Genomic DNA, 27,936 nt, shown 5'->3' on the forward strand with positions numbered 1-27,936 from the left:
GCTCCAGGAGGCAAGGCGGAGCGCCTGGGAGAGGTGCTGGATGTGGGCCGGGGCCGGGAAGGGCAGAGGGCGGGAGGCGGCCGGCTGGGAGCAGGGCAGAGGTAGCGCATCCACGGGGAATGTCCCTGGAAGCCGCCCTGCAGCAGCGCGCATCCCCGCGGCCAGAGGCCGGGGATCCCTTTCCCTTTCGCCTTTCCCCCTTTAACAACACTTCCGCCTGTAACTCGAGACAAGTTGGGGAAGGAAAAAAGAGGAAGGGAAAAAAAAAGAAAAAGGGAAAACCAGCGCAGTTATTCCCGCCTCCGCCTCCTCCTCTCTCCCCTCCCCGGGCAGCCAGGAGCCACGTCACCGTCACCCCGGCTGGCTGCGGGCTGCTCAGCAGGCTCAGCCCGGGGCTCCCGGGCCACCAACCCCAACTTTCTGCCTGGGGCAGGGAGAGGAAGGGCCTGGCCAGGGGAGAGAGAACGTCTACCTTGGGGGAGAAGTAAGCAAGGGAGACACGCAGCCCGATCTGGCAGGGGACAGGCGCTCGCAGCCAGGGCAGAGCGAGCCTCAACTTTCCGTTGCCAGAAGAGAGGCTCCGTGCTCGGGCAGGAAGGGCGGTTAAGCCTGAAGAGCACGTTTGCTCAGGCGAGGCTTGGAGGGGGAAAAACTTTGCCTTTGCCCGCCCTGCCCGCAGGAAGAGCGCCCTGCTCCCTTTGCTCCAGAGGAGCCCCTCTGGCACCATGAACATCTTCCGCATCCTGGGGGATGTCTCCCACTTGCTGGCCATCATCATCCTCCTGATGAAGATCCTGAAGTCCAAGTCCTGCTCTGGTGAGTGCTCCCACGCCCCGGGGAAGGAGGGGGACACTTCTGGGAGGGTGACTTAGCAAGGGATGCAAGCGAAGTGGGTTCCAAAAAGGCTAGCGATAGCCCACAGAAGCTGGCAGCCCTCCCCCATGGGCTCTTTGAGAGAAGTCATCCTCCTCCTCCAGGAGGTCTCCCTGCCTGGAGAAGAGGGCTGTGTTGGAAGGATGTGATGTGGCAAGGCACATGGCCTCAGGCAGGTGTTGGTCTTGGGATGATGAGGCGGAGAGGGCAGCAAGGCCAGAGGGAGGTGGAGAATGAGCACAAGAAGTTGTGGTGGCACCAAACCCAACAGCCTGGAGAGAAAGCTGCTTTAGGCTGGAGGTCCTGCCAGTGAATGGGCAGGTACCAGAGGCTGCCCCGACCCCAGGCAAGGAAAACAGGGCAGCAGCTTCCTGCAGGAGGGTTTTGCTCGGAGTTCATGCTTTCCTCCCTGAGAGACTTTGGAGCTGGGCTGCAGCCCGTGTTGTCACAGGTAGAGAAAACGGTGGGTCTGACTGCACCTCCCTGCCAGCGGTGACTAAGCTCCATCAGCATCCCTGGGCTGGTCCCCAATCCCGCAGCTCTTCCCTTGTGCAGCAGATGTCACATCACACAAGCCCTGGCAAGGTGGGCAGGTGAAGGGGCCCAGCGAGGGAAAAGCATTTTGATGATAGTAGGGGCTGAATTGGCCAAAGCAGTGAACATGCCCACCAAGAGCCGGTCCCTGTGACCTGAGGCAGGGCTCAGGGGTGTCTGCAGGAACTGCCCTGTTACTTGGGAGACTCCAGCCAGTCCTGGGGTAGGTCTAGAGCTACCACAGCACCAACACATCAGACCTGGCTCACAAAGCAACATGCGTAACTACGGCCGTTTCCAAAGAAGGCATAATGGGAAACCACCATCCTAAGGGTCCTTCCCCTCATCTGCTTTACCTTCCTTTCTTCTCCCTGCCATGCAGGTATCTCTGGGAAGAGTCAGATTCTTTTTGCCCTTGTCTTCACAACCCGCTATCTGGACCTGTTCACAACCTTCATCTCTGTCTATAACACTGTAATGAAGGTAAGGAGAGGGCAGTGCAGAAGCAGAGGTTCCTCTCAGCGCGCCCTGGTTTCCTGGGGAGGTGAGGGTACGTGGTGGCTAAGTCAGTTTTTCAGCCAGCAAAGATGGATAAAGATGCTTCCTTTGGTGTCACTGGCCTTCCGCTGGCCAAAAATCCTCCTCACCACAATCAGTGAGCAAGCTGAGTCCACCACATTTAGTACCACCACAACCAGAATGAGACACCATGAATCAAGCCTGGGTATCCTTGCACAGCAGGAACATGAACAGAGAGCCACAACCAAGCCAACCTCTTCACACCGAGCCCTAGAGGGCTCGAACAGGTGTGATCCTCATGGTGGGGCAATCTTTAGTTGACCACAGGAGTATCCTCAGCAGAAGTCAACTCACAAGCCAGCACAGAAAAAGTATTCACCACTGTCTTGCTCTGGCACAGCTCCACCAGAACTGGGTTAACAGAACTTGACTTTGGCAAAGCCACCCCCTCTTCAAGCACAGGAGGTGCAATTGCAGGTAAGGTCTTGGTGTCTCCCTTCCCTCCCCCAGGTGATTTTTTTGATGTGTGCCTACATCACCGTGTACATGATCTATGTGAAATTCCGGAAAACATTTGACAGCGAGAATGACTCCTTTCGCCTCGAGTTCCTGCTGGTCCCTGTCACAGGCTTGTCATTTCTGGAGAACCACAGCTTCACACCCTTGGAGGTAAGGAAAACCTGAGGCAGGAAAGGGGAGGGGAAGCAGCAGCCTGACAGCAGGCAGCAAAGTGAGCAGCGTGTTGAATAGCTGAGATGTTTAACAGCAGAAGCAGACAGGAAAGGCAAAGTTGGCAGGCCTTGAAGACTGGACCATCCATAGAGCAGCGCAGTGCTGTCTCCTCTCAGTCGCGGCACAGCAGGCTCATTTTCCCCAACTCCAGCAGCGCTACTCATGCTGCTCGTACATCAGTGCTCTGCCAAATGAAAAGCTTTGGGTCTTAACGTGTATTACCCAGCACCAAGACCCTTCACTGCCTTCATTTTGCACTCACAGATACTCTGGACCTTCTCCATCTACCTGGAGGCCGTGGCTATCCTTCCTCAGCTCTTCATGATCAGCAAGACAGGGGAAGCAGAGACCATCACGACGCACTACCTTTTCTTCCTGGGCCTCTACCGTGCTCTCTACATTGCCAACTGGGTCTGGCGCTACTACACGGAGAATTTCTATGATCAGATCGCTGTAGTTTCCGGGGTGGTACAAACCATCTTCTACTGTGACTTCTTCTATCTCTACGTTACCAAAGGTAGGTAAATGAGTTGGTATAAATCTGAAATGTTTGTTCGGCACTCTTGTAACGTACAGTGGAGCTACAGCTTGCCATGCGTTAATCCTTACATGACTTTATTCTTTGCTGTATTTGTGATGCATATTGTCTACCTAAAATCCAGTTTAAAAAACGTATCTGTTGAATGCAGTTGGGCATCTCTGCTCACAAGGATCTAGACATTTGTGTGAAACAAAGTAGAAATTAAACCAGAGCTAAGCCTGGTTTAACCCCACCTTGGGAAGTTAACAACTGAGGTATACTCATTTCTACATACGCTTTGAAAGATTATGAATCATGCAAAGAAACTTTAAGGGGGGGGGGGGGGGGGGGGGGCGCATAGCTGTAGGCAGACAATGTACCTGAGAAAGCAACTGCAGAGATACAGAGATTATTAAGTCTGCTTTTTTCTTTTGATGGAAAAGATGTAACGTTCTCAAGAACTGATTCTGTAGGAAGATGGGCATCTGCAGACAAGACATCCCTTTCTGTTTCCCAAAATCAGAGGCCCCTTCCACTTCAGTGCTGTGCTTTGGTAAATGGCTGCATACCAGAGCTAACAAGTGCATCAAGGGCATAGAATCTGGTAGAACATGCTATGGTATGCTGAGGCTGAAGTATGCTTTAAAACACTTTTCTGTTGAGGCGGATGGAATTTGACGAAATCCAGCTGAGTGAACAAATATTTTCTTCCTTTTTCAAATTCCCAAACTAGTCTGCCAAAAGCAGCAGTGACGGCCTACATTTGACGTTTCAAGGGATAAATCTTCGGTAGCTTCATGCAATATACCTGCTGATAGAGAGGTGACAGGAGCACTAAGCAGGTGGCTGGCCTTGGCAGGTTACAACTTCCTTCTGTCATTAAAACATTTCTGTAGCCAGAAAAGTACTTTGTAAAACTGCCATCAAGGTGCTCCACATCAATTCCTTTTTTTTTTAAACTAATCCCCATTTTAGCTTCACTCAATTCATGTGTCCTTCTGTATTTTGTGAGAAATCCGTACCCTTTGTAGTTGCGGATGGTGGAACAAAAGGGGGAAAAAACCCAACTGCTGGCTTTCAGTCTCACATCACTAGTGACAGAGCTGCAAAATTTAGATGATACAGGAGACAGAAGAAAAAAAAACATTTGTCCCAGGGACATCACAGTAGGAAGAGAATTGCTTTTTGTTGGGTTTTTTGGTTTTTTTTTTTTACACAAACGTTCTGAATCACGGGAAAGAAAAGGTGTCTGAAGATATGCAAATGCTTTGCAGTCATTTATGAAAACCAGCAGTATTATAGCAGGTTGCATCTCTCTTACACTCTCACAAAAAAACCCCACCATCTTTTCCAAACATTTCTAACACTGAAGAGCTTGAACAAAAGGGCAGCAATGCTGCAAAAAAAGCAAAGATGCGTTACATAAAGAAATGTATTTTAAAAGACTTCAGAGTCTATACCAAAGCATTGCAAAGGGATTTTTATAGAACGCAAATTCTCTTTATCTTGTTTTCAAAACTAGATTAACTCCTTTCTGTGTAACACCAGGACCTGAAAGATACTCTGAGGAAGCTCTCGGCTCCCAAAAGCTTGCATTTCAGAATGTCTAAGGTTGGAAGCAATTTGGGGGATCCTGTAATCCACCCCCTGCTCACAGCAGGGCTGCCTAGAGCAGGTTGTTCAAGGTCCTGTCCAGTCAGGTTTTGTGTATCTCCGGGACAGACGCACCACAGCCTCTCAGGGCAACCTGTGCCACTGTCCAACCATCCTCACTGTAAGAAACTTTTTTTAAGTGGAACTTCCCATCACTGGGCTCCACTAAACAGTCTGGGTCTGTCTCCTTTACTCCTCCCATCAGGCATTTTACCCACTGGCAGGATCGCCCTCAGCCTTCTCCAGGCTGAGCCGTCTCGGCTCTCAGCCTGCACTCTTACAGCAGATGCTCTAGTCCCTTAATCGTCATGGTCTTTCTGGACTTGCTCCATTATGTTCCCACCTCTTCTACTGGGAGCCCAGAGCTGGACCCATTGCTTCAGCTGTGGCCTCACCAAGGCTGAGCAGAGAGGAAGGACCCACCTCCCCTGACCTGCTGGTGCTACAGCTCTGGAGACTGCTCGCATTCTTTGCCAAAAGGACACATTGGTGGCTTGTGTTCAACTTGGTGTAGACCAGCACACCCAGGACCTTTTCTATCGAGGCACTTTCCAGCTGGGCAGCTCCCAGCACATACCAGTGCATGGGGTTATTCCACCCCAGGGGCAGGACACAGCGTTTCCCTTTGACTTTCATAAGGTCCCCACCAGTCTGTTTCTCCAGGCTGGCATGGTCCCTCTAACCCCGTCTGGTGCATCAGCCACTCCCCTCTGTTGTGCATTAGGAAATCCCTCAGGGAGTACTTGCCCTTCCCGCTGGCACCAAAGATGATGAGCAGTACTGGCCCCAGTACCCACCCCCAGTACTACGTCAACAGCTGGACTCCGTGCTGCTGACCACCATATGGCCAGGGCAGCACTTCTCCATCCACCTCATCTAAGCCTATGGGCCCCTGGTGTTCCCACAAGGCCACACATCCCAGCTTCCAGGTCGGGTAAGATGGGGCAGGCTCAGGCGAGACTGGCCCACAGACCATTTATTCAGGCCATGTTCTCTATTAAAAGGGGGAAAGCACTGGGGATAGAACAGCAGACTCCACAGTACATCATCAAGAAAAAGCAGGGAAATTAAGAGGGCCCACACGTGAGAAAGAATAACCACGGAAGAGGAAAGAATCCTTTCCCTTTAGCATAAAGGAGAATAAATTCATTGTGGATTTTCCCTGCTAAGAAGCAAATCTGTAATGGATGTCTCCCATCAAGGATCACAAATTCTCCTGGTCTCAGGATTCCTTTATGTTACCCTTCTCACTAAATTCTCCTAGATGCTCCTTCCATAACGAATGGGATTCTCTGGAGCTGTTAGCATACAGTCGTAACTGAGGACAAGCAGTTGTTCCCTGAAGATGGCACAGCTCTATTCCTGCTAGCCTACATTAGCACGTGGAAGATGCCCAAGAAAGTCTATTTGATAGCCATCACCTCTTGCTGTTTGCAAACCTGGCAACCCACTAGCTAAGCACTCTAAATAGCAAGTTAAACAAAAAATTAACAATACTGTTGAAACAATGCAACGGCTGAATTGCCCAGAATTCTTTCATTACCTTCTCTTTCTCTTTGCACAGTCCTAAAAGGAAAGAAGCTAAGTCTTCCCATGCCTGTTTGAAGACATTTCAACAGAGAACATTGGAAATTCTGAAGATGAAGCTCTTGATACCAGTTTTCCTTTCCTGGCCCTTTTTGACTAACGGATGGCTCAGCCGAGTTTCACTCCAGTGCCGGAAAAACAAGGCCTGGAAAGCAGATACGCTTTTCATCCACATGAGACTTAGCTTTTTTTTTTAAAAAAAATTCTTCTTACTTGAATTTGGTGCTAGTTAGTAGTGCTGGCCGACGCTGAAGTAGGGCAAATTATTCTCTCCCAGCTTTTCCCAGCAGCTACCTCCAAAACAATCCTCTACCTTGACCCTGAGGCAGCACAAGTATAACAGAAACTGTCACTACCTTTGGTCCTTCAGTCCTTGAACGAGTGCCTAAGGTAAAGGGAACATAGCACCATTAAGTCCGATAACATATGCAAAGGCCATGGACCCATTTCACATGTGACCACATCACATGTGACACAGCAGATTCTACAAACTGTTATTTTAATGCTGTATGAACTAACACCCTCCTGAAAGTTAACTTTGTCTGACCCTCACTCTGTGCAGGCCCCATAACATTCAGTAAAAATATGTTGCCTTTGAATGACATGAATCTTCCAAGTCCACAAGTATTCAAACATCCTCCCTACTCACTTTCAGTGGCAGTTCTTTGTATTCTACAAACTGGGACCATTTCTATTAAAATTCAGTGGGTTGCCAATGAATGTTTACAACTCCTTGAATTTGTTTGTTTTTTTTTTTTTTAATAACTGGGAAGAACAGGGGCAAAGATAGCTTTACACTCCAAAAATAAAGACAAACTTCACAACTTATTGACAACAGTGTTTTTATTTATACCTACAAAAGAAAACAAGATGGTATCAAAAGGACAATTTACAAACTAAGAATAGTAACATAGCTCTTAGTATCCTGTGTCTGAACACCACAGATCCATGAATCTCTCAATTCAAGTCTTCATTAATACAACAGGAATGTGTTCAGAGACCAGCAGATGCGTGAAACAAGATGCTGATCCCACACAAAGCCACTAACCCTTTCATTGTTCAGAAGTCCAAACAGTAAATTGCTTCAGGAAGTGCGAGGGGAGGAGACACCCAACTCATCTGACACTCCCACAAACTTTTACAAATTGAAAACAACGCAAACAATACTAGATGCTGATGCTTTATCAACAAGGGCCCTCCAGCTGGTATATGGAACAGAGCAGCGAGCACCAGGTGGGACGGGGCAGCACATGCCACGGTGCATTTATGCATTCAACAGTCTGGTTAACACTCTGAACTGAGACCCTGGACTTCAGCTGACCTCAATGGCAGTAAAGCACTGCAAGACTTGGCATAGACATTTACATGTGCACAAGTCTCCCCAAAAAGAAGTGAAAGCTATAGCAGACTATAAGGCAGCTTTGACGGTCCAGAGACCCTTTTTAAAACCACTCAGTGAGATACCTTACTCCTACACCCCCTTAAACCACATTTCTGCATCGAACTCACAAATTAAAATAGTAATAATAATAAAAAAAAAAGCTCTACATTTGCTTGTGAGGGAGGCCAGAAGAATCAGTCAGTGCCTGGATAAACTAAATGTTTCTGACCTTCACTTAACACAAACAAAGAATTTCCTGCCCAAGCACTGGGATTAGATGGGATGAGGGAACCAAGGTTCTGGAAGATCTCTCCTTTTTCCCTCTGGGTCAGCAACCTACCTGTGTACTGCACAAAAGAAAAAAGAAAAAAAAAACAAAACACACCAAAAAAAACCAACCACAAACAAAAAGCTCATTCATCCCCCAAAATTTTACTCTGGGAAGAAATTTTATTAAAAAAAGACATAATTTCTGTATAAGCAAGCTCTTTTTTTCCTGGGCTATAAGAAGTTCCACTCTGCTACAAAAGGAGTGGGCTGCCTTGTTCATCCATATGCAAGAACACCAACAGAAAATATCAAACCAACCCAAACCTCTGCGCTCTCATAATGCAAAGATTATGCCTCACAAAGCAGGAGATGTATCCATTCTTTTGCCATATTACCAGATCAAGAGCAGCCAACTCCTGTTATCATCTACTGTCTCTGAACCGTCTGGTTTTAGGAATAACAAGTCAACAACATGCTTTACTAAAGGGGAAAACCCCTCACACCCACCTTAGCCTGTAAAATAAACAAGTTTTATTTACGTATTTACTAAAATTTCACTCTTCTCTAACATTTTCTAAAATGCTACCTACCTGCGAGAGCTCAGCTCAAAGGGACCAATGGAGCAGGGAAATGCACTCAAAAGCCAGGAAAAGCAATAATCAGAGCAAAGTACAAAAGAAAAAAAGCTTCAGAATCAAGATGCACTAACCAGCTCACCGCTTACCTCATGAAAAGGAGATCCCAGGCAATCTCCTCCTCCTCCTCCTCCCTTCCTCCCATGTCTTCCCCCCCAGCCCACCCTGTTCAAACCTCTTAAATTTAAGTGTGAAAAACTCTGTCACATTTTATTCAGCATAGTGGCATTCAGAATATTCCCCATGGCAAAAGGGAGTTTGATTGTAAAGGAAAAACAAGACATACTGTTCCATTATCTCAGTTCTGTTTAGTTTCTGGGCTCTCAAACTAAGACTTCTCTTAATAAACTCAGAAACAGGAGTGTGAGATCAAAAACTAGTTTAAGGATAACCAGGCTCCACATACTTGTGATGCTGCAATTTAGCAACTATAGGGAAAGAACTTATTTGGCTAAACATTATAGCAGTGGTACCTGCAGCAACTACCTGGTTTTCAGGTATTGAATCCAAGACAAGTTTGGTCTCTGACACTTGGGGGTTTAATCCCAACTTCCCTACTGCAGGCTGCTACAGGTACCAGAAGATGGGGCCCGCTGCTTCCAGAGCTGCAGAAAACACCAACAATGTACACCTGGGGCATTACTCCGAACACCACCCAGCTCAGACAAATGAGCAGAGTTTTCCTATAGGAAGTCACCTACAGCAGTTTACAAGCAATAATAGTGAGCTATTTTAAAAAAGAAAATTAAGATTAGGAGTAGTGAGCATTGCTCCCTTGCATTTATAATTTTTAATGAAGTGCTTTTTGGCTCCCCGAAGTTTTCTACCTCTCTTGATACTTTCTGAAATTAAGTTAACATGTTACAGAATAGAAACTTCCTCCCCTCAAAAGCAAGTTTTCACACAAACCTTAGACACCAAGATGATCGAGCTGGGACCTATCTGCCTTATACCCATTTCTTTTAGAGAAAATAAAATTTCCAATTTCCTCAACATGCAAGACAAAAAATAATAAGTTTTCCAGTCAACTATATATATCTCTTAAAAAAAAAAAAAAAAAAAGACAAAAAAGGACAAGGTCAGTAATGTGGACTGGGGGCCATTTTTGATGGGCTCGAGGGATTTGAAAGGTGAATTCTAAGTCTAACCTGCATGAGAGAGACATCACAATGGGAAAGAAGAGAAAGTAAAGGTTCCTTTAAATGCAAGAGGTCTACACTGGTCACCAGCGGGTGAGTGGTCTCATTTGCGGGAAGGGGGAGGGGGTGGGGGAGGGGGTGGATACTGGTAGGTGGCAGTCTGTCCCATATAGCCCATCACATTAGTGGCAGGGGGCTGCGGAAACTGTTGTGACATGAGCGGCTGTGGCTGCTGGCCTGAGCGCCCCACCATCCCTGCATACTGCTGTTGGGTAGTGCTCTGTGAGGTTCTCCCAGCGGTGGCAGCTGTGGTGCTGGCACCATAGCCACTAGCACTGTACTCTGCAGTGCCATAGCCACTCGTGCCATAGGCAGCTGCTCCATAGCTCCCTTGAGTGTAACCATACTGGCTCTGTGCTGCCCCAAAAGCAGAATTTGGGCTCCCGTAGGCACTGCCATAGGTCTTGTTGGCTCCGTTGGCATAACTGTCACCACGCTCACGGTCTCTGAAGCCACCTGAGTCTCTCCGGCCCTCTTTCACTCCCCGGAGCCTCCTGTCACACTCCTCCTGGTACATCAGGTTAGGGTTGTTTACTGAACTGCTCGTTCGGTAACGAGAACGACCTCCTGGCGATGGATATATTAAGATTTAGTACCGTGAACAAGTCTTAAACAATGAACTCTGGTACAATTATGCCACCCTTTCTCCCCCTTCTACATCCAAAATCTTGCCCACAAGCAGCAAGTTCTTTTGACTGTCTAGAACTTCCCTGCACAGCTGTGCATATACACCTCTTCATTTCGTTCAAGGTGTAAATACAAAGTTCAAAAAGCGTTCTTAACACATGAGCTTGGAGACAAAGAAATAGAAGAAATTCAGGACTAACTTGCAAATATAAGGAAACTTATTAGTCCTTCAGGGAACAAAAGGAAAAAGTCTCAGTCCCTGAAGATAACATCAGTGTATCCCTTCACTGATTTCAATTTTGCACGTGCATGCACACACATCCGGCTGCCCATGCTTAGGTAGGAGCTGCAAGGAATTAATTCAACCAAAATTAGCTCCAAGGACCTTATCAGGAGAAAAAAAAATAATCTACAGCCAAGGTAAAAGCAGACTACCTCTCTGCTGGACAGAGATAAATTAAGTAACGTATTGAGACCTCGGATACAAACCAGCTTTATTACTAATCTGTTCATTACCTTAAACTTGCACCTACTACCTCCCTGCCCTCTTTTAACCTTCCCTCCCTCAAAATGGGGAACCTATTCCTCCTGTAGCCCTTTTCCCACGTGCCTTTACCTCCACCACCACCTCCTCCTCCTCTGTGGTCCACAAGCTGCATCAGTTTTGGATTGATGGCTTGATTGGCTTCTTCCAACACTTTGATAAGCTCCCTGGCTTGTTTCAGGTTTCCTGGTGTGAAGAAGGTGTAGGCGGTACCTTTGTTGGTACTACGTGCGGTACGACCAATACGGTGCACATAATCTTCAGAGCTGTTCGGATAGTCGTAGTTTATCACAAATTTAACATCTTCCACGTCTTGTGAAGTGCCCAGGTGCGAAGCACAGTGAAGGGGTAGGGTTGAGGAAAGGGGAGAAGAAGAGAGGACGTGCCAACGAAAGGTGGGGAGCACGAATGCAGGTGACAGTAATAAGAAAAAAAAATACAAAGTTAGTAATTGCACGGAATAAATACAAGACAGACTCATCCCAAAAGAGTAGAAGACTCAAATTTAAGATCATCAGGAACAAAGATCAGTGTCCTGAAAAACAGGGGTAATTTGAAAGCAGTTTTGCCCTGCACTCAAATTCATCCTCCCCGGAATGCATTCCTCTGTCTTCCTGTGTCAAAGACACCAATGCTTGTGAATAAGCTAATTGAATTTTGTACTCCTTTTTTTAAAAAAACCAACTAACAATCTGCAAAGTCAGACAGAGCAAACTGAGGTGGAAGAAGAGCAGAACTGCCGCGGTAAAGCTTTTACTCTGTTGGGAGAAGTCTAACAAATAATAACAGTAATAAGATCACTTACCTTCCACTCCGTAACATGAAATAAAAGGCAATCTTAAAAATATTTACTTTTACAGTCCTAATAAAATACAGTGAACTACCTTCCCTAGCCTAAGGCTTAAGGCACTCCAATTACATTAGTATTATTCAGCCAACTCATTAAAAATTATTCAGACCTACAGTATCTTAACTCAGCTTTGTAGTTATCACCAGAACGCATTGCACTAACATTTCACCATGCTGTTCCATCCAGTTCTGGCAAGCTTTTGTAATTTGGGCAATCCTGAATTCCATTAGCAATTCCCTACTTTCAGTGTCAGATGGAAGCAGGAAATGAAATTATCAAAGTTGCTTTGTACACAAAATATTACTCAAATTTAGGAGATCAGAACTGCGTGCCTTATGGGAAGACAGACTTTGTAAACTTACTGGACAGAAACAAAGGAACTGTTAGTGTAACACTTAGTAAAAGCAGCTCAAGTACCGAAAGCACCTATTTGCTACAGTATACAGTATTTTTAAAAAGCATGGTATTACAGTAAGTGCCCTAACAGCTCATAAAAAAAAATAATTTAAAATCTGCATTTTAAGAAGAATATTATGAAAATATCCAAGATAAAACACAGATTTTTGTGATTTCCTTTCCTTTTTTTTGTTTTGTTGTTTTAAAGAGAGAAACATTCTCTGTTTGTTACCAGACCGATGCACACTCCCTCCTCCTGTGGGAAACCGCTGCAGCCGATCCCGTCTCTTTGCCTTTTATTTTTGGCGGCCTCCTTTCGAAAACTCCGCCCTCTGACACGGGACCACTGGAGCGCGGGGAGCATGCATCAAGGGTCCGTGGCAGCGAGAAGTCCCCACACACGCTCGCTCTGTGAACTGGCTTAGATGCTTCTCTGTAGCCCCATTTGGTTGTGAAGCGCCGGAGAACCTGGGTTCAGGTAAAAGTTTCAGGTCCTCCAACGCTTTTTGTCCCCTATTTGGGGTTCTTGGGGGCAATTGTCAAAAAAATGAAGATACAAAAATTACATCCAAAGGGTCAGACTGCATCTATTGCCCAGACTGCATCAATTTCAGAGGGGTTGCAGGAAAAATAAAAACAAGAGGGTTGTAGTGACAAGAGGGGGACTTTATGTCTGTTTCTTATTACAGCAAAGGGGGGGCTCCTCAGTCTTTGCTGACTCCAAAGTCCTGAATCACACCAAAAAAAGGGAGTGAGAAGGCAGGTTTCACAGGGGGCTGCGCGAGTCTCCAGCTAGGGTCCTTGATGCAACAGGTTTTTTTAAAAAGGGAAAGTGAAGTAAAGAAACGAGTACGTATGACAGATTGCATCTTCACAGCCAGGGTGTAACTAGTCTGACAAGCTGCAGGCTACGTGATGTTCAGTCAGTCCCGTTTTGCAAATCCATCAGTAGCAAAGTAACTTGAATTATCACAGAGGATATAAGGACGTGCTTTCCTGGCAGAAAGCACAGGGAATTGTGGCTACCAATGCAGATGGAACTGATTTGACTGGGGAAGAGGGGGAAGAATGGGAAGGCAGGAAGAGGAAAATGCAAGGGTGTTTTCCAGACTAGAAAGTGGTCCTGGTAGAGCACACAGCTCGCTGAAGAAGAGACCAGAGCAAGTACAAGACTCTGCTTCTCCAGTCTAGCATGCTCCAAGTGTTTGCGCACACTCCCAATCTTCCTGCGCTTTTAGAAGATAATGTAGCAGGATCAAGATTTGAAACTGTAAATCATTTTTGACAGCTACCTGGGAAACATTCCCTTTGTCAGACCATCAGAATACTCTATGGCACAGTCTCCAATTATTAATCAGGAGAGATATAAACTAGCAAACATGCTAGTCTAGAGAGCTGTTCAGACCATCAATGTAGATGTGCCCCCACCCCTGCACTGAGAATGATCTGCAGCTGATATCAAAGCTTCTGTTAAAGAAAACAAAACAAAACAAATTCAATGTTTTTAGTTTAATACTGAACAAAAAAAAAAAAAAGGTAAAAAAAAATAATATATATATCAGTGCAGAGAGAGGACCTCACTCCAGGGAATTATCACAAAGAAGTCATTACGGGACTCAGAACTTACCTGGAAGAAGCTTTTTTGAAACCAATGTTCCATTAGGAAGAGGGAAAGCCCTGGTGACTCAGCCAAAAGGCGCGCGCCCCTGTTTTATGTTATTTAGGTAGAAGCCTTCACTTTCCAGGATCTTGGAGGAAGTCGTCCAGAAGTTTGCCAGTTAAGTGACTTATTTTAAGAAGCAGCAAACTCAGGGCCCCAAAACAAGCAGAGATGTTGTTCAGTAACAAGAAACAGACTCTGGTACCTTTCCCCCTTAGCTCAGGTGAAGTGGATGATGGGAAGTGGGGAGACTTTTCTGAAGTGTTATCCAATTAAGTAGTTTTGAGGGGAGTGTTTTTTTGAGGGGGGTGAGGCTGTTTTAAATGTCTAGGCAAGATGCACAAAGAAGCTACCAGCACATAGCAAGCCTGTTTAAAAAATGCTGCTAGAGAAAGCAGCTCTCTTTCATACAAACTGGTTTCAGGCCTCAGTCCCTTCTCCCAACAGGCCCAAGTTCTAACTGCACAGGTCCAGACATGACCCTAGAGGGCAGAGACTGAAGTCCATATAATCACCTCTCCGAGGAAGTGTTGGACATTTTTTGAGGGGGGAGGGGAAGGAGGGGTGAAGGTTGTGTGAACAAAGGCTGCCAAGTCTAGTAATGGTCTGCCTGTATTAAAGTGACCATATGATGCACAGCACAGCCACCCTTTCAGCACATGAAAAAAAACAAAAGAGCTCAGATAACCGAGATTTTTAACAAACTAGAGATTTCTCTAGGCTTATCTGCACTGATTTGCAGGAATTTTGTCTAAAATTTACTACAATGAGACACTGACCCCCAAGTAGTTTATCTTCTATCAAACTCGGGGAAAGCGGAGTATTCAGTGTCTGTTATTAACCTCCGAGCACCTCAGAAGCCATCTTCCTCTTCTAGGGTGGGCAGATATAGAAGGACTGTGCTTAGCACAGTGTTTCACAATACAAATATGCGCATTAAAACAGGGGGCGCAACTGATGCATCCAGACAGATCATTTCCATACCACTAGAACAGAGCTGTGTGATTTTGTTTCAATTACACGTTTGGGTAACATGATGGTAAAGGCCATATGTAATCTCAGTGGTCCTGCCTAGAAGGAACACAGAGGAGGGAAGGTTACATGTCAAGACCAAAGATCTGGAGCAGTGCTTTCTCAGATGCGAATACATCTGTGGGGTAAACATGCGTGTACACTGGGGTTGGTATGTTCAAATCTGTGGTGTGTCATATGGGGAGAATATTAGCTATTTGCTGTTGAAATGCTCTCCCACAGCTTCCTACTTGAACTTTATCTGACACGCTCTGAACTGAGAGCAATCCATCCCTATCACCCAGCAACAAAAGCTGGGTTTGGGGAAGAAGTGAGTGTGGTGGAAGGGTTGGGTTGCATAATTGGACGTCTCTTCTCCCTCTTGGCGATCGATTGGTCATGCCTAGGCCTTGCTGCAGACCAAAGCCTGTTCATTAGGAGCAGGAAGAGACTTTGAATATGAAAGAAAAAAAAAAGATTAATGTTAAAAAAACGTATTTCACATGTGGGGGAAAATCACGCTTTGAATTTTTTTTTTAAAAGAAAACATATTTCAGTCCAAAGAAGAAAAATATGCAGCAGTAGGCAAGAGTGGTCTATGTGTACAAACCTAGCCCACGAGATGCAACGTCGGTAGCAATGAGGATAGGAGCCTTTCCAGAACGAAACTCTGTAAAACAAAGCATGCTATGAAGTAAGATTTTTCAAAAAGATAAAGTTACCTGAATTTGATTTACAGTAAGTGCTCATTTTTGAGAATCTAGGTCAGATGGGTCAATTTCAGAAACCCCAGTAAGTCAGCATATAATGTGCTATTTTTCAAAATCCAGCGCTCTGGGTAAGCAATTTTCCCACTGCATTTTTCACAAAAAGAATTTTAAAAGTTGCAAATACAAGTACTGCAATTAACAGTACAAAGGCAAAGGAAGTTCTTTTGAAACTTATCTATTGGGTAGAGACAAAAAAAAAACACCAAACCAAAACACACACACCACCAGAGAAAAGTATGTCTCTGTGAATTACGTACAGCAGCCTGAGTTATTCTCCTCTGTGTGATGGACTCACCATTAAGCACCCAATCTCTTTCCGGCTGACTCTTGTCTCCATGGATACACATAGCTGGCCAACTGCCAAATAGAGATGCACATTAGTATAGACAGAAAGTACATACATTAAAAGCAACAGGAAGCTTTATTGGCATTTTGGTAAAAAAGCAAAAAATGAAAGACATGAAGTATTTTATTCCCTCTGGCCTGGATCTACCCAGCATGTCTACTGGTTTGTTTCTTGCATGTTAAATGCACTACCTCGATAAACAACCATCTCAACCAAATCACATTCGCTACATTGATACAGTTCCAATCAGCGTATTGGAATTCTGATACACTAAAAGAAGCACAACTTAAATATACCATCTTGCACTAATGCTTTCTTTGATGGACTGGAATGTTCTGGGAAACTAAGACTGAATTCAGCCAAGAAAAGAATGGACAAGTTGTTCCCAACAACAGCATCATGAACATTTAAACCTTACTGCTTTTGATTACAATTTCTGTTTCCCATTAGAAACAAGGGGAGGGAGGGGGAAACTAATCACCCATCTCTGCGCATCCTTCGAGTGAGATCATCACATCGCCTCTTTGTCTCCACAAAGATGATAGTCTTGTTTTCTTTCTCTGCCATAATTTCTTCCATCAGTTGTATCAGTCTAAAATAGACATGAGAGCTAATATGTGTATCTCCATATACAAGAATATAGGAGCACACTCTCAGCTTACATTGAAAGCATATACAATAGGCATCCACATAAATAAGTCAGTCTCACACAGAATTTAGGTCTGTTGTATAAAGGTATGGTTAGAATATACCCAACAGATTTGTTAATGACAGGACTGGCTTTGTAACACTCAAATAATACAAGTAATTTCACTATTTGGAATTCACAGTTGGCTTACAAAGCAATCTGGATTTTTAAGTACAACCTAAATAAAGTGAAATGGTAGGTAAACCAGCTTACTTATGGTCTTTCTCGCTTTCCATGCACACATCCACTATCTGCAGGATATTGTGGTTGGCACTCAGCTCCAAGTTTCCCACGTTGATCTGAACATAGTCCTGCAAGAAATCCTCAGCAAGCTGGCGCACTTCTTTTGGCCAGGTGGCACTCCACATCAGAGTCTGTCTATCAGGCTAAGAAAATGGGAAAACGGATTTATTTAAGGTACTGGACTTCAAATGGAAAACCAAAGGAGGCTGTCCTTTTACAAGGTTCACGCACCCTTATCTGGTCAACAATTTTACGAATTTGGGGTTCAAATCCCATGTCCAACATCCTGTCCGCTTCATCTAGCACCAGGTATGTACACCGACGAAGGTTGGTCTTTCCTGCCTCAAGGAAGTCAATCAAGCGACCTGGTGTAGCAATGCAGATCTCAACACCTTCAAAACAGAATAAGGGAAAAGAGTAAGGCTCTGCATTTGAATGTCAATTGGTATTTTTAGTCAGAATGAATCACCTTCCAGAGCAAAATTGTTTAAAAAAAAAAAAAGCACCACCCTCATTCGTACCCAAGATTGAGTCATTTCAGTAGAAGCCCTAGTTTCTTTTAGTATTTTTTCCCATTCTGAAATTACTGCTACAGTGCCATTAGAATAATAAATGCAGTATAGAAGCTAAAAGCTTATTGTCAGAAAACACCAGTGAAGGGCTGTCCAAAAATCAGCAATAAAATAAGCTTCTACTCAAGCCTGACCCACCTTCATCCAGAATTATGCAGTCTAGAGAGCTCTCTAGAAATCTAGAGAGTGAACTCCAGCCAAACTCCCCACTAATCAAACATGAAGTGCTTCTCTGGCTATACAGGTCAAATTACTTCCACTTCTACCTTTTTTTTTTAGAATATATAAAGCCAAAGCACAGGCTTTAATACTGAGTAATTATGCACCAACAGTGACAGACAACCATCCTGCCCGTATTGTTAGCATACAAATGGAATTCAAATATTCATAAACTAGTATCAGGTATGGCAATTTATACATTCCTTAAAAGGAGGAACTGGTTTCCATCAATTCCCAGATCTTCTTACAGGCGAGTCCTTCTGTGTCACCATAATGTCCAGTGAATAGGTAAGTTTAGGCAAGCAGCAGGGTGAAAAAAAAAGCAAAACCCCAACAACTTTCTTGATACTACACTTACAGATGCAGAGTATTCTGTGGCAACCCAGATCTTTTTTTGTCTGTTTTTTTGCCTCCCCAGAGCCGAGAAAGCTGGGCAAACTTCTAGTTTCTATAAAGCTCATGCAAGAATTCAATTTCTAACAGAGCCATTTGTCTGCCAGGGAGACTGAATAAACTACAGTCTCTGTTGTCAATGATGTACTCCTCCAAAATTAATTTACTAAATACCCCAAGTATCACAACTGAGGGAAAAAAATTCTTTTTCTATCTGTTCAACAGTCTTTGCTGCAGAAAATACTAAGCAATCATCCAAAGACAGTAACACCTGAAAGGACTGAAAGCACTGGACCTCCCCACATCCTCAAGGGTTTTCTTCATAAGCAAAATACCTATTTTACAGCACCCAAGAAAGGTGTGCAAAAACCCACCACGCTGATACTCCCAAGGTCTCTTCATGTAAACTCTGACTCTTCCATTGAAGATGCTACTTTTGAATTGGAATGCACTACCATTTTCTTGAACACAGCTACGCTGCAGTCTTCTACCATGCATGCCTTTATACCATTACTGCAGTTTTCAATAATGACTCTTGAGAACTGCAGTGGTAAGTAAAATGTTCTCATTTCTTGAATAGATCTGTATATATAAGCTTACCCTGACAGTACTTTTTACATCTTTACACGTAATTCCATTACAATTTTTTAATGTAGTGAAGATGAAAGCCATCAGCACATTCCTACATTTGAAATTACATGTAACTAGCCCCTGAAATGAAGGTTAGGTCACTTGAATACTACTGTGTTACAGCGGTTGCTGTAGAACCATGGTTCTGCATCATCCTCAACCTCAGCCCCTTACTATTTACAGAAAGGCAGTTACAGAACATTATGGAGTATGTTAAAAGAAAGAGAGCTTAGTGCTTAAGAACAATAAAAAATACCCCAAAATGCACTGTGTAAAGAAGCTTCTGTGCATTCAAAAATTAAGTTTGATTATACAAGCCTAGGCAGAAAACTAGCAATCTGGCTTAAGAAAAATCATTCCTTAAGTTTGCTGCTACTACATTTCCTCAAAATAATGTGTTCTCTTTCCAGTAAGTTCCCTTTTCCCCTTCCTAGGTCCTGATGATATTCACAAGTGGGAAGTTCAAAGAGAAAATAGAAAGGAAGTCTAATATCCAAATATGTCACTATACAACAAAGAAGAGAACTACCTCATGAACCATCATTGTAACTGGAGAAACAGACAGCCAGTCATTCATGCACACCCCCTTCCAAACAGGTTTTAAAAAGATCATGTTATTTTTACAGAGATTTTACAATACGACCTCCTCCAGAAACTACAAACACCTGTTTTAAAATTACCTCTTTCTAGATCTCTGATTTGGGGACCTTTGGGTGCTCCTCCATATATGCAGGTACTCTTCAGTCTTGAACACTTCCCATAATCATCAGCCACCTGCTGCACTTGCTGGGCCAACTCTCTAGTAGGTGCTAGAACCAGACACTGCAAAAGGAATTGATTCAGGATAGCCAAGCTGCATACATACCCATGCTCCGCATAGATACCCGTAAGCAAAGCTGGACCATCTGCTCTTTATTAGCTAAAACACTTACAAATCTTTAAACGATGTCAGCAATTGCACAGAATTTCAACTGAGTGGGATGTTCACATTGTGACAGTAAACATTTCTTTACTTACTATTCTGATAAACCAATTGAATACAGTACACATCTCATTAACAATGCCATGCCACACACAAAAAAAGGAAGAGAATCAACAAGCACTTACAATTGGGCCGTCTCCTCTCTCCAAATATGGCTGGTGGTTGATGTGAACAATTGCAGGCAACAAGTACTAAAACAGAAGAACTTTAAGTCAAGACATGGGACCTCAATATCCACCGCCAATGACCTCCTGCCATGACAACTGGCTCATGGCAAGAGCCCCTTTAGCCTAACATTCCTTCAAGAAGCCAAAACCTGATGCGAGAGACAGCAAGAAACTGCGGCTATATAAAAATCAGGATTCTGCAAATACAGATATTTGCACTTATCCAAGAGAACAGAAGATTTTCAGAGCTGCTGACCAACCGTATCGGCTTTGACATGAGCACAAAATATAGTTGCTCAGCAACTCTGACAGAAAGGCTCATTTAAACATCTAAGTTAGTAGAACTGAGCAATCTTGGCCCTAACCAGTACTTTTCATAAAATTACTTTTTAACCACTGCAGATAAAATTAATGTGTACCTTGAAGACTCAACCATTTTTTATTTTAACTTGCACAGTTAATAAAATATGCTAAAATGCACATAGTTTTTTAAACTGTAATGTAAGCATAAACCAAAGAGAAGTGACTAAGCATCCAAAAATAAAGACACACACAAAACAACTGCCTTTAAATGATAGGCTAGTTGAATTGAAATTTACTTGCCTGTAAGGCAATAAAGCAAGCTTTAAAAACATGTAATCATTGCACTTTATGCTTGTAGTACGGACAAGCCCAAAACCTACTAACAAGTAGCCAAGGGTAACTTCTGCAAAGCAGCTAGGAAAACTAAGTAACAGGGAAGAACACATACTGCTAGTGTCTTTCCAGAGCCAGTCTGCGCAATGCCCACCATATCACGACCACTGAGGGCTAGCGGAAAGCCTTGGCACTGAATTGGAGTGGGTTCTGTGAAGTTCTGGTCCATCAAGGCATCCATTACATACTCTAAAATTTAATTTGTACAAAAAAGAAAAAAAATCTTAAATGATGACAGGCTTTAGAAGACCCTTTAGAAAACAGAACAGGCCTAAACAGCATTTGTTTTTGAGTAATCCTCATTATCTTAAAGAATAGCAAAGTACTTACGCGGAAAGCTACACTGGTGGAAGGCAAACACAGGCTTGGGGCAGCCCTCCATCCCTCTAATTGTTATCTCTTTCTTTCTTCGCAATTCTTCAACTTCATACTATTTATGTGGGGAATAAAAGCAAGGACAAATGCTGAACATCAGCAGGGACAAGAACTTAAAAGTGCTTTTTTCTCACTATTAACTCTGGCTAAAGCTCAGAGAAGTGAATTGAAACAGAGATCTAAAAAGGACACCTTTTCCAAAGATTTTCTTTTAAGATTGAGCTATCACATAGCTTCTCCAATATTCAGAGGTATGGGCTCTCTATGTAGCCTAGAAGGACTCTCTTTTCTTCCAACCTTCTCTTTTTAATGAGAAGTGTATTAATATAGTATTTTTAAGAATGATACTCTTTTTTCCAGAGGTCAGAAATGACCAACAGCTTCAAAAGTGATTAGAAACAGATAATCAGATAAGAAATATGCTAAGAATGAAACAAGTAAGTAGGCCCTAATATAGTACAAACAAGGAGAAGGCGGGCCTGTCCCTCTCCTCCAATTAATACGTTCCAGAGGCAGTTAACTACAGAGCTCCTGCTGGACAACTTGCAACTCACAAACGTTGCTTGGAATCTTTTTGGAACCAGCACTTCCGTTCTGCACGGAAGAAGCCCAGGCAACGTCCTAACGATACCCTAAGACTTCCCAAGTTTTTTTAATAATGGAACTTCTTAATATATTTCTGAAACATATATCCACATAAGCATAATTTTAGGATTAGAAATAGTATTTTATCTTTTTTTAGGTTATCTTTTAAGTCCAGCTGCACTTCACAATGTGGTTCCACAATTCATGACCTTATTCTAATGCTCATTAAAAAAAAAATTTAAAAAATCAATAGAAAGATACACACGATACCAAAACATATACTTTATCCAAAGCAATAAATTTACTATTTGTGAGAATCTCTTCAGCTTGAATGAAAAGGTAAAAAAAGAAAACAGCTTCTGGGAAAAACATGAAAATCCTTTTAGTTGGCTAAGACAAAGACAACTAGAGCAGCTAATGCTAACTGTGGTGCAGTAGTTCCAAGTTGTTCTGTCTTTAAAAAGCCAATGCCTCCTTCAGTTCCTTCATGCCATATAAATATCTCATTAATATTTCACAATGATCTCTAAATCTATGTAACTGGATAAGAACATTTTGCTTGTTTCCTTGTGTAAAGAATGAAATCTCTTAGTTTCTAAATATAAAAAGACATTAAATAGTGAAAAGAAGACTCTAGACAAGCTGTGTAGGAAGGGGCGATTACTATATGTACAGAGTAAACACAAAGTACTGCATCTGGTTTTGACCCCCGCCCCCATGTAAGAAGGGCATATCCAATTATGGGGGGCAAGCAAGAGGGTGGAGTGCAGTCTATATGAAGAAAGACTGGAAGGGCTAATTTGTCCAGCTTGGGAAAGAGAGGACTAAACAGGGGAATTTAACTGCTACTTTCAACTACCCCAATGGGTCTCTACAGAGAAGATGTTGCAAATATAATTATTAGGGGGGAAAAATACCATGAGAAGCATTAAACTCTGGGACAGCCACCCAGAGAGGATATAAACTCTACCCATCCCTGGGGATATTCACATTTAACAGGACAAGGTGCTAAGTAACCTGCTCTAGTTCTGTAGTTAGCCCCGCTCTGAGCAGAGGATTAGACTAGAGGTATCCCATAGCCTCTTTCAGCTTGAATTATTATTAAGATAAAATGCTACTTTCAAACTTTTCTCATGCATTTCTGCCACTCTCAGTTCATTATTTTAAGTTCTTTCAGGGCCTCCCCAGGAGTGCAACTTTCAAGTTTTCTAAGTCTTATCTACCCTCTTGAATAGCTAGAACAGACAAGCATTATGATGATGAATTACAAATGGCCAAATACCTCGTATAAAAACAGCTGAGAAGCATCACCTTTGCTAACGTTAAATAGTGAAGCCAACTAGAGCCAGCATCCTGCACAGTACACAGGTACCAAACAAGCTCAATGAAAAAGCAGTTCTATTACACACTGTCCCAGACTTCCTAGGACAAGTTTTTCCACTTATGACATTTTCTGTTGTAGGCAAAATGGGACAGAATCTGAAAACTTACTGGAGTAAGCCTGGCCACTTCCGGATGTTCCACGTAAAAATTCTTCTCAAACTTGGGCAGTTCATTTAAATCCCATTTTTTCTTACGTAAACGTTCCCCTGGATTACCAAATTTCTTTGGGGGAAGAGGACCTCCACGACTTGCTCCAAACCTGTGAATGTCGATGTCCGTTATAAAATAAGCAAACAAAACCAGGAGTATTAAATTACTCTGGAATTCACAGGTTTCTTAAGCATTTTCCACTCTCTTTTCCCCAAACTGACATGAGCACAACGTTCTAGCAAAAGTCACCCCCCTCCAAACACTATGATGGCATACGTCTTCTTGAAATAACATAAACCTGCTTTAAAGTCAGTTCTAAACCCAAAATCATCTTAAAGTTTCCTTCCAGTACAGCCATTTTGTAAGTCACTGCCTTAAAACTCCTGTCTCTCTAGGTTTCTACCCCAGGGTTCCCTCCCTCGGGACTACACTGTGGGTACAGCTACAGCACTTACCTTTTCTTGAAACTGACAGTACACTTAAAACATGGAAAAGGTATGAGAAAAATCTGTAATTGCAAGTTCCTTTTATCTCTCTCAAGATTAATTTTACACAAAAATAGCTACTTCAGTCCTCCCCTCTATGTCTTCTTTCTTATCAATGAGCATGCCTCAACTGAAAGCCAAAACAGTGAAGAACAGAAAGTAAACAAGTCCAGCCAAGCCTGCAAATCCATCTGTAATTCTGGAACCAAAGCAATGAAATTTAAAAAATAAAAATTAAAAAATCTTTTAAAACAAGAGTCTAACAGGAAAAATACTCAAAAAAGTACCTGGGAAAAACCATATCCTCTTTTAAATATTATTGATGAAGACTCAAGAGGGTAAGAAGCTAATGTTTACTAAAGATTTCCTAACTAGCAGAACTCAGAAGTTACTGCTCTTTTTCTCTCTCCTAGTTTTCTTCATCCAGCTAATTAAATACACTTCAGAAGGTTAAGAGCCAACTGTAATGACTTGTTAACGCATTAGACGAAGCATGAGCTTCTGGCAATAATCTGTAAGAAAACTGAAAACCGAGTGGCGTAAAATTATTATTTACTGTAAATATTATAAATTCTGTATTTTAAAATTCACAAAATAAGTATAGCGCTTTCATTAGATTCATACAAACACAGCAGAAGATGCTTTACCAAATGCTATCAGACCAAATTTTGTCCTAATTCAGATTTTGATTAATAAAGCTACAGCTTCCTGCAAAACATCATTTCATCAGAAATGCCCATTTAAAACAAAACTTTTGTTTAGATGGCAAATCTAAAAATGTCTGCACCTTACCCTGGCAGTCCACTAGTAAATAAAAAACTTAATGAAACAAACCAAAAGCAACAAAAATCTCAAAACAATCTTCTAACAGTAACTTGGGGAAGGGGGGTGGGAGCGGGTGCTAAAAAATATAGTTCTGAAATAAATTTTTGAATTACTGCAAGACTATCTGTTCAGACATTAACTACATTTTTTTCTTTAAATTGCTTCCCAGTGGAAACTACAAATTACAGTGATTTAGACACCAAAAAAAACCAGAACTCAAATCAACATGTTAACAAGAAGAAAGGGTTACATTGTTGGAAAAGCTAAGCATGGCAGATATAATTTATCTTAAAACCTGCTAAGTAAGTTTGAAAACCTTTGCTTTGTTGCAACTGTTTCATTAAGTCTCTTCCCTCTCCTATAAATATCCCTTATCTTCTCATCAGTATGTCTATCAGATCCCTAGAGGCCTGCAATAATCAGCAGATTTTGTCATATGAAAAGACTGTGTAACACAAGTTCAAAAATTCATTTAACCATGACATTTTCTTTCAGGATAAAGTAAAAAAAAAATAGTTTAAATTTTCATTCACAAGGACATTCACCTTTACTGAAGATGTTTACTACTTATGATACTAACCTGAGGTCAAAATGACAACTATTTCTGTATCCAAGTAGTTCTAACAAAACCCATAACCTCACTGAAGTCAACTGGAGTTTCAAAGTATCAGTGGGTCTCCTTATGAAAGGAAACATATGGAAGAAGCAATTGCAAGACTGGACACTGAAACCGCTGGGTACTGCAGGGATTTGCTCCACAGCTACTCAGACGGAAGAACTGATGTATTCTACATAGAAATCACATAGTTTCAGTTCTCTGTTCCTACAGACAACATGTCTGTATGGTGACCTGAAAGAAGAGAGCCCTGCAGCAGTTCCTCAGCGCTGCCTCTGCTGAAGTTTATCCACTACACAGGCAGTAACTGACACTGTACATTCCAATTAGAAGTAAAACAAGATTCCAACTTCAGTTAAAGTGATTTAAATCTAAGATCATTCCACTGATTTGCCAACAGTTCTCTTTCAGAGTCAATTCAGGCTGACTCAAAATATTCTTCTGTAATATTACTGGTGTTACATTCCAGAGCAAAACAGTACAACTTTCCATTCTAAGAAGTCACCTACAACTAGGTCCTGGCAGAAGGAAATCCTGAAAGCCTGTATTTAGTTAGCCCATGAAAGAACCAGCACTGAGAAGGTTATACTTCCAAATGGTGCTTAACCAGCATGCTGAGTGGCCCAAAATTTTATAGAGTTCATGAAGTATGATGGTGGTTAATGGGTACAAATATTTTCACACTTTAAATAGACATATATAACAAACTGAATCCCAATGCATTAAAGCTTCCAGGATAATATGCCAAAAAAACGTTTTCCATGCAAACGTCCAAAAACTTCACAAAGAAGCAGGTAGGCATTCCTTTTACTTATGCAAAAACCCTGATGCAAAAGAGAATCATCTGCCTGTAATCAAAGTCTTTACACAAAATAAGATTACACAAATTTTAAGGCATGCCAAGTGTTGTGACAATGCTTTGGCTAGTGTTCTTTTAAGTAACTGTATATAAACCTGCATACTCAAACTCACTCAAACTCCAGAAACAGCTGGGGTCTGAACCATCTCTGACTTGCCAAAGCATTTACTCCAATGTCCTTGTGTTAAACTGAGCTGGAAATCTCACAGTGGAAAAACACCAGAACACTTCTTTCTATGAAAAAAATGAAAGTATCTTTCAGAGTGTAAAATGTGGGTGTAAGATAAAACAAGGATGCAACTATCTCTCTCCACAGACAACGAGAAACTAAATGTTAAAACGTATTGCAACATATTATGAAAATAATACCGAATCTCCCGGTAGGGAAGGAAAACAAAAAGGAAAGGAAGGGGGAAAACAACAAAAAACAAACCACCACAAACAAAAAGAGAGACATTAACTGAGACCTAGTCTGCCATATTAAGAATAACAGAACCCACATGATGTATTTATTGTTAATTCTTGATAATGGAGGCCTAACTACTTGTGATCTAAAGGGCAGAAAATGCTGCTTTCCTAAACGAATTCTAACTTTCTCTTTAAAAAGGCCTGGAATGAACACCTTACTACTTTTAACCCTTAAAATCCTCGTCTCCAAGTAGTTTTGCATTGTAATGGCACTGTATTTATTGCTGCCGTCCTCATAAGGAAAAAAAAAAAAAAATCTGCAAAAGCCTTTTCCAAGCCAAGCTTCCTTTAAATAGCAGATTCAAGAGTATCAAGCACTGGGCCTCTGCAGTGCCACACAGACAACTCCTGTCTGACTGCTCCATAAGCTTGGTCACGTTCGTTAAGCGTGGTCCAGGGCCGTGTTTACCGAGCTCACCCTGCCGCGTACTCAAGTCTCCTGCATGGCAGCAGTTTTCAGTCTCATTTCCTCTCACAATAAGCCTGGGCGCGCAACTGAGAAAGATCTTTCACGAACTGCCACATTTCTGGTAAGTCCAGCAGGAGCAATGACAACCAGAAGGGCAGACAGTCCAACCGGCCCTGCCAGGGCCACCAAGGCCTTTCTGTCTTGCGGGGGGGCCGGGGGAGGCGGAAGTACAGGGCTGGCAGAAAACAAATTGGGGGGATGGGGGGAGAAAAATGCAGGCCTTAAAACTGCAAGCAAGGCACACACGGTTACAGACCAACAGAAAAGCTGAATAAAAAAACTTCAACCCACCACCCTGCCTTGCTGCCAGAACTACACTAATAAAGTCCCCAGCTCCCCCCCCCCCCCCCCAATACTAGAAATTTTTGGGGAAAAGCTCCCCCAATACCGCAGACTGAAAGCGCCCCCTCGCCCCCCCGACTCCCTCCTACCAGGCCCCCAACGCGGGGCAGACGGCTCCATCCACAGCCTCCATGCCGTGCGACCGCGCCGCGCCGCCCTACCCGCCATTGCCCCCGCCCGGCCCGGCTCGCCCCCCCCCCCTTACCCGCCGCGGTCTCGATCGCGGCCCCGGTCCCCGAAGCCCCTCATCGCACCCGGAGGGGTGGGAGAAAGGCAGCGGAACGCCGGCCGTGGGGACGGCGAGGGACTGGGGGTACGGGGAGACGGTCCAGCCAGGGGCGGCTGTGTCTCGGAGGAATCGCTTTGCGCCACCTCGCTTCTTTGGTGGGATACAAAAGGAGAAGAGGTGGTCAGTGGGTCAGAGACCCGCTGGACGTCGGCGGAGGGAACGGCGGGGCTCTCGGTCGGCTCCAGGGCCCGTGAAGTGTGGAGACACCAGCGTCTTCTTCCTCCGGGCTCCCGGCACAAAATGGCTGCCGCCGCCCCAACCCGCTTCAGTTACGTTACGGGCGCCCGGCACTGCGCAAACTGCGGCCCTCGAAAATAGCTACGCCTATTCCCGGAAGCCAACTACGCCCTAAGAACGCTTGGCGAAACAGTGCTCCGCGGGCAGGAAGGGTAC

The 27,936-nt window shown here is 43.4% G+C and overlaps 2 protein-coding genes across 3 annotated transcripts; one reads left to right on the plus strand and one right to left on the minus strand.

Moving 5' to 3' along the window:
- The first annotated feature begins 133 nt into the window (after window positions 1–133).
- On the plus strand, window positions 134–8,181 carry KDELR3 (KDEL endoplasmic reticulum protein retention receptor 3). The gene is made up of 5 exons (XM_005446742.3): window positions 134–816; window positions 1,790–1,890; window positions 2,437–2,595; window positions 2,923–3,175; window positions 6,396–8,181. Exons 1-5 carry the CDS (start codon window positions 726–728, stop codon window positions 6,434–6,436), a joined length of 645 nt encoding a protein of 214 aa, XP_005446799.1. The 5' UTR covers window positions 134–725; the 3' UTR covers window positions 6,437–8,181.
- On the minus strand, window positions 7,244–27,890 carry DDX17 (DEAD-box helicase 17). 2 transcript variants are annotated; one of them, XM_055712880.1, is made up of 13 exons: window positions 27,460–27,890; window positions 23,149–23,299; window positions 21,028–21,127; window positions 20,753–20,886; window positions 19,960–20,025; window positions 19,533–19,674; window positions 17,270–17,430; window positions 17,009–17,181; window positions 16,589–16,699; window positions 16,057–16,118; window positions 15,602–15,661; window positions 11,147–11,386; window positions 7,244–10,470 (listed from the first exon to the last, which is right to left on the minus strand). In XM_055712880.1, the coding sequence occupies exons 1-13, from the start codon at window positions 27,501–27,503 to the stop codon at window positions 9,947–9,949; spliced, it is 1,968 nt and encodes a 655-aa protein (XP_055568855.1). In that variant the 5' UTR covers window positions 27,504–27,890; the 3' UTR covers window positions 7,244–9,946. The 2 variants fall into 2 exon arrangements, with proteins under 2 accessions (XP_055568855.1, XP_027671850.1); XM_027816049.2 differs by lacking the exon at window positions 27,460–27,890 and adding an exon at window positions 26,089–26,249.
- Window positions 27,891–27,936: the final 46 nt, after the last annotated feature.

Source organism: Falco cherrug, chromosome 5 (genome assembly GCF_023634085.1).
Source record: "Falco cherrug isolate bFalChe1 chromosome 5, bFalChe1.pri, whole genome shotgun sequence".
Classification (NCBI taxonomy): domain Eukaryota; kingdom Metazoa; phylum Chordata; class Aves; order Falconiformes; family Falconidae; genus Falco; species Falco cherrug.

Bases quoted from the DNA above. Each gene is read 5' to 3' on its own strand.
- DDX17 (XM_055712880.1), bottom strand. From the start codon at position 27,503: ATGAGGGGCTTCGGGGACCGGGGCCGCGATCGAGACCGCGGCGG. The intron at 16,119-16,588 runs GTGATTAGTTTC...TCTATTTGGCAG, and splicing joins CGAAGGATGCGCAGAGATGG to TTGGCCAGCTATGTGTATCC. The intron at 15,662-16,056 runs GTGAGTCCATCA...TTTGTTTTACAG, and splicing joins AAGAGATTGGGTGCTTAATG to AGTTTCGTTCTGGAAAGGCT.
- KDELR3 (XM_005446742.3), top strand. From the start codon at position 726: ATGAACATCTTCCGCATCCTGGGGGATGTCTCCCACTTGCTGGCCATC. The intron at 2,596-2,922 runs GTAAGGAAAACC...TTGCACTCACAG, and splicing joins ACAGCTTCACACCCTTGGAG to ATACTCTGGACCTTCTCCAT. The intron at 3,176-6,395 runs GTAGGTAAATGA...CTCTTTGCACAG, and splicing joins CTATCTCTACGTTACCAAAG to TCCTAAAAGGAAAGAAGCTA.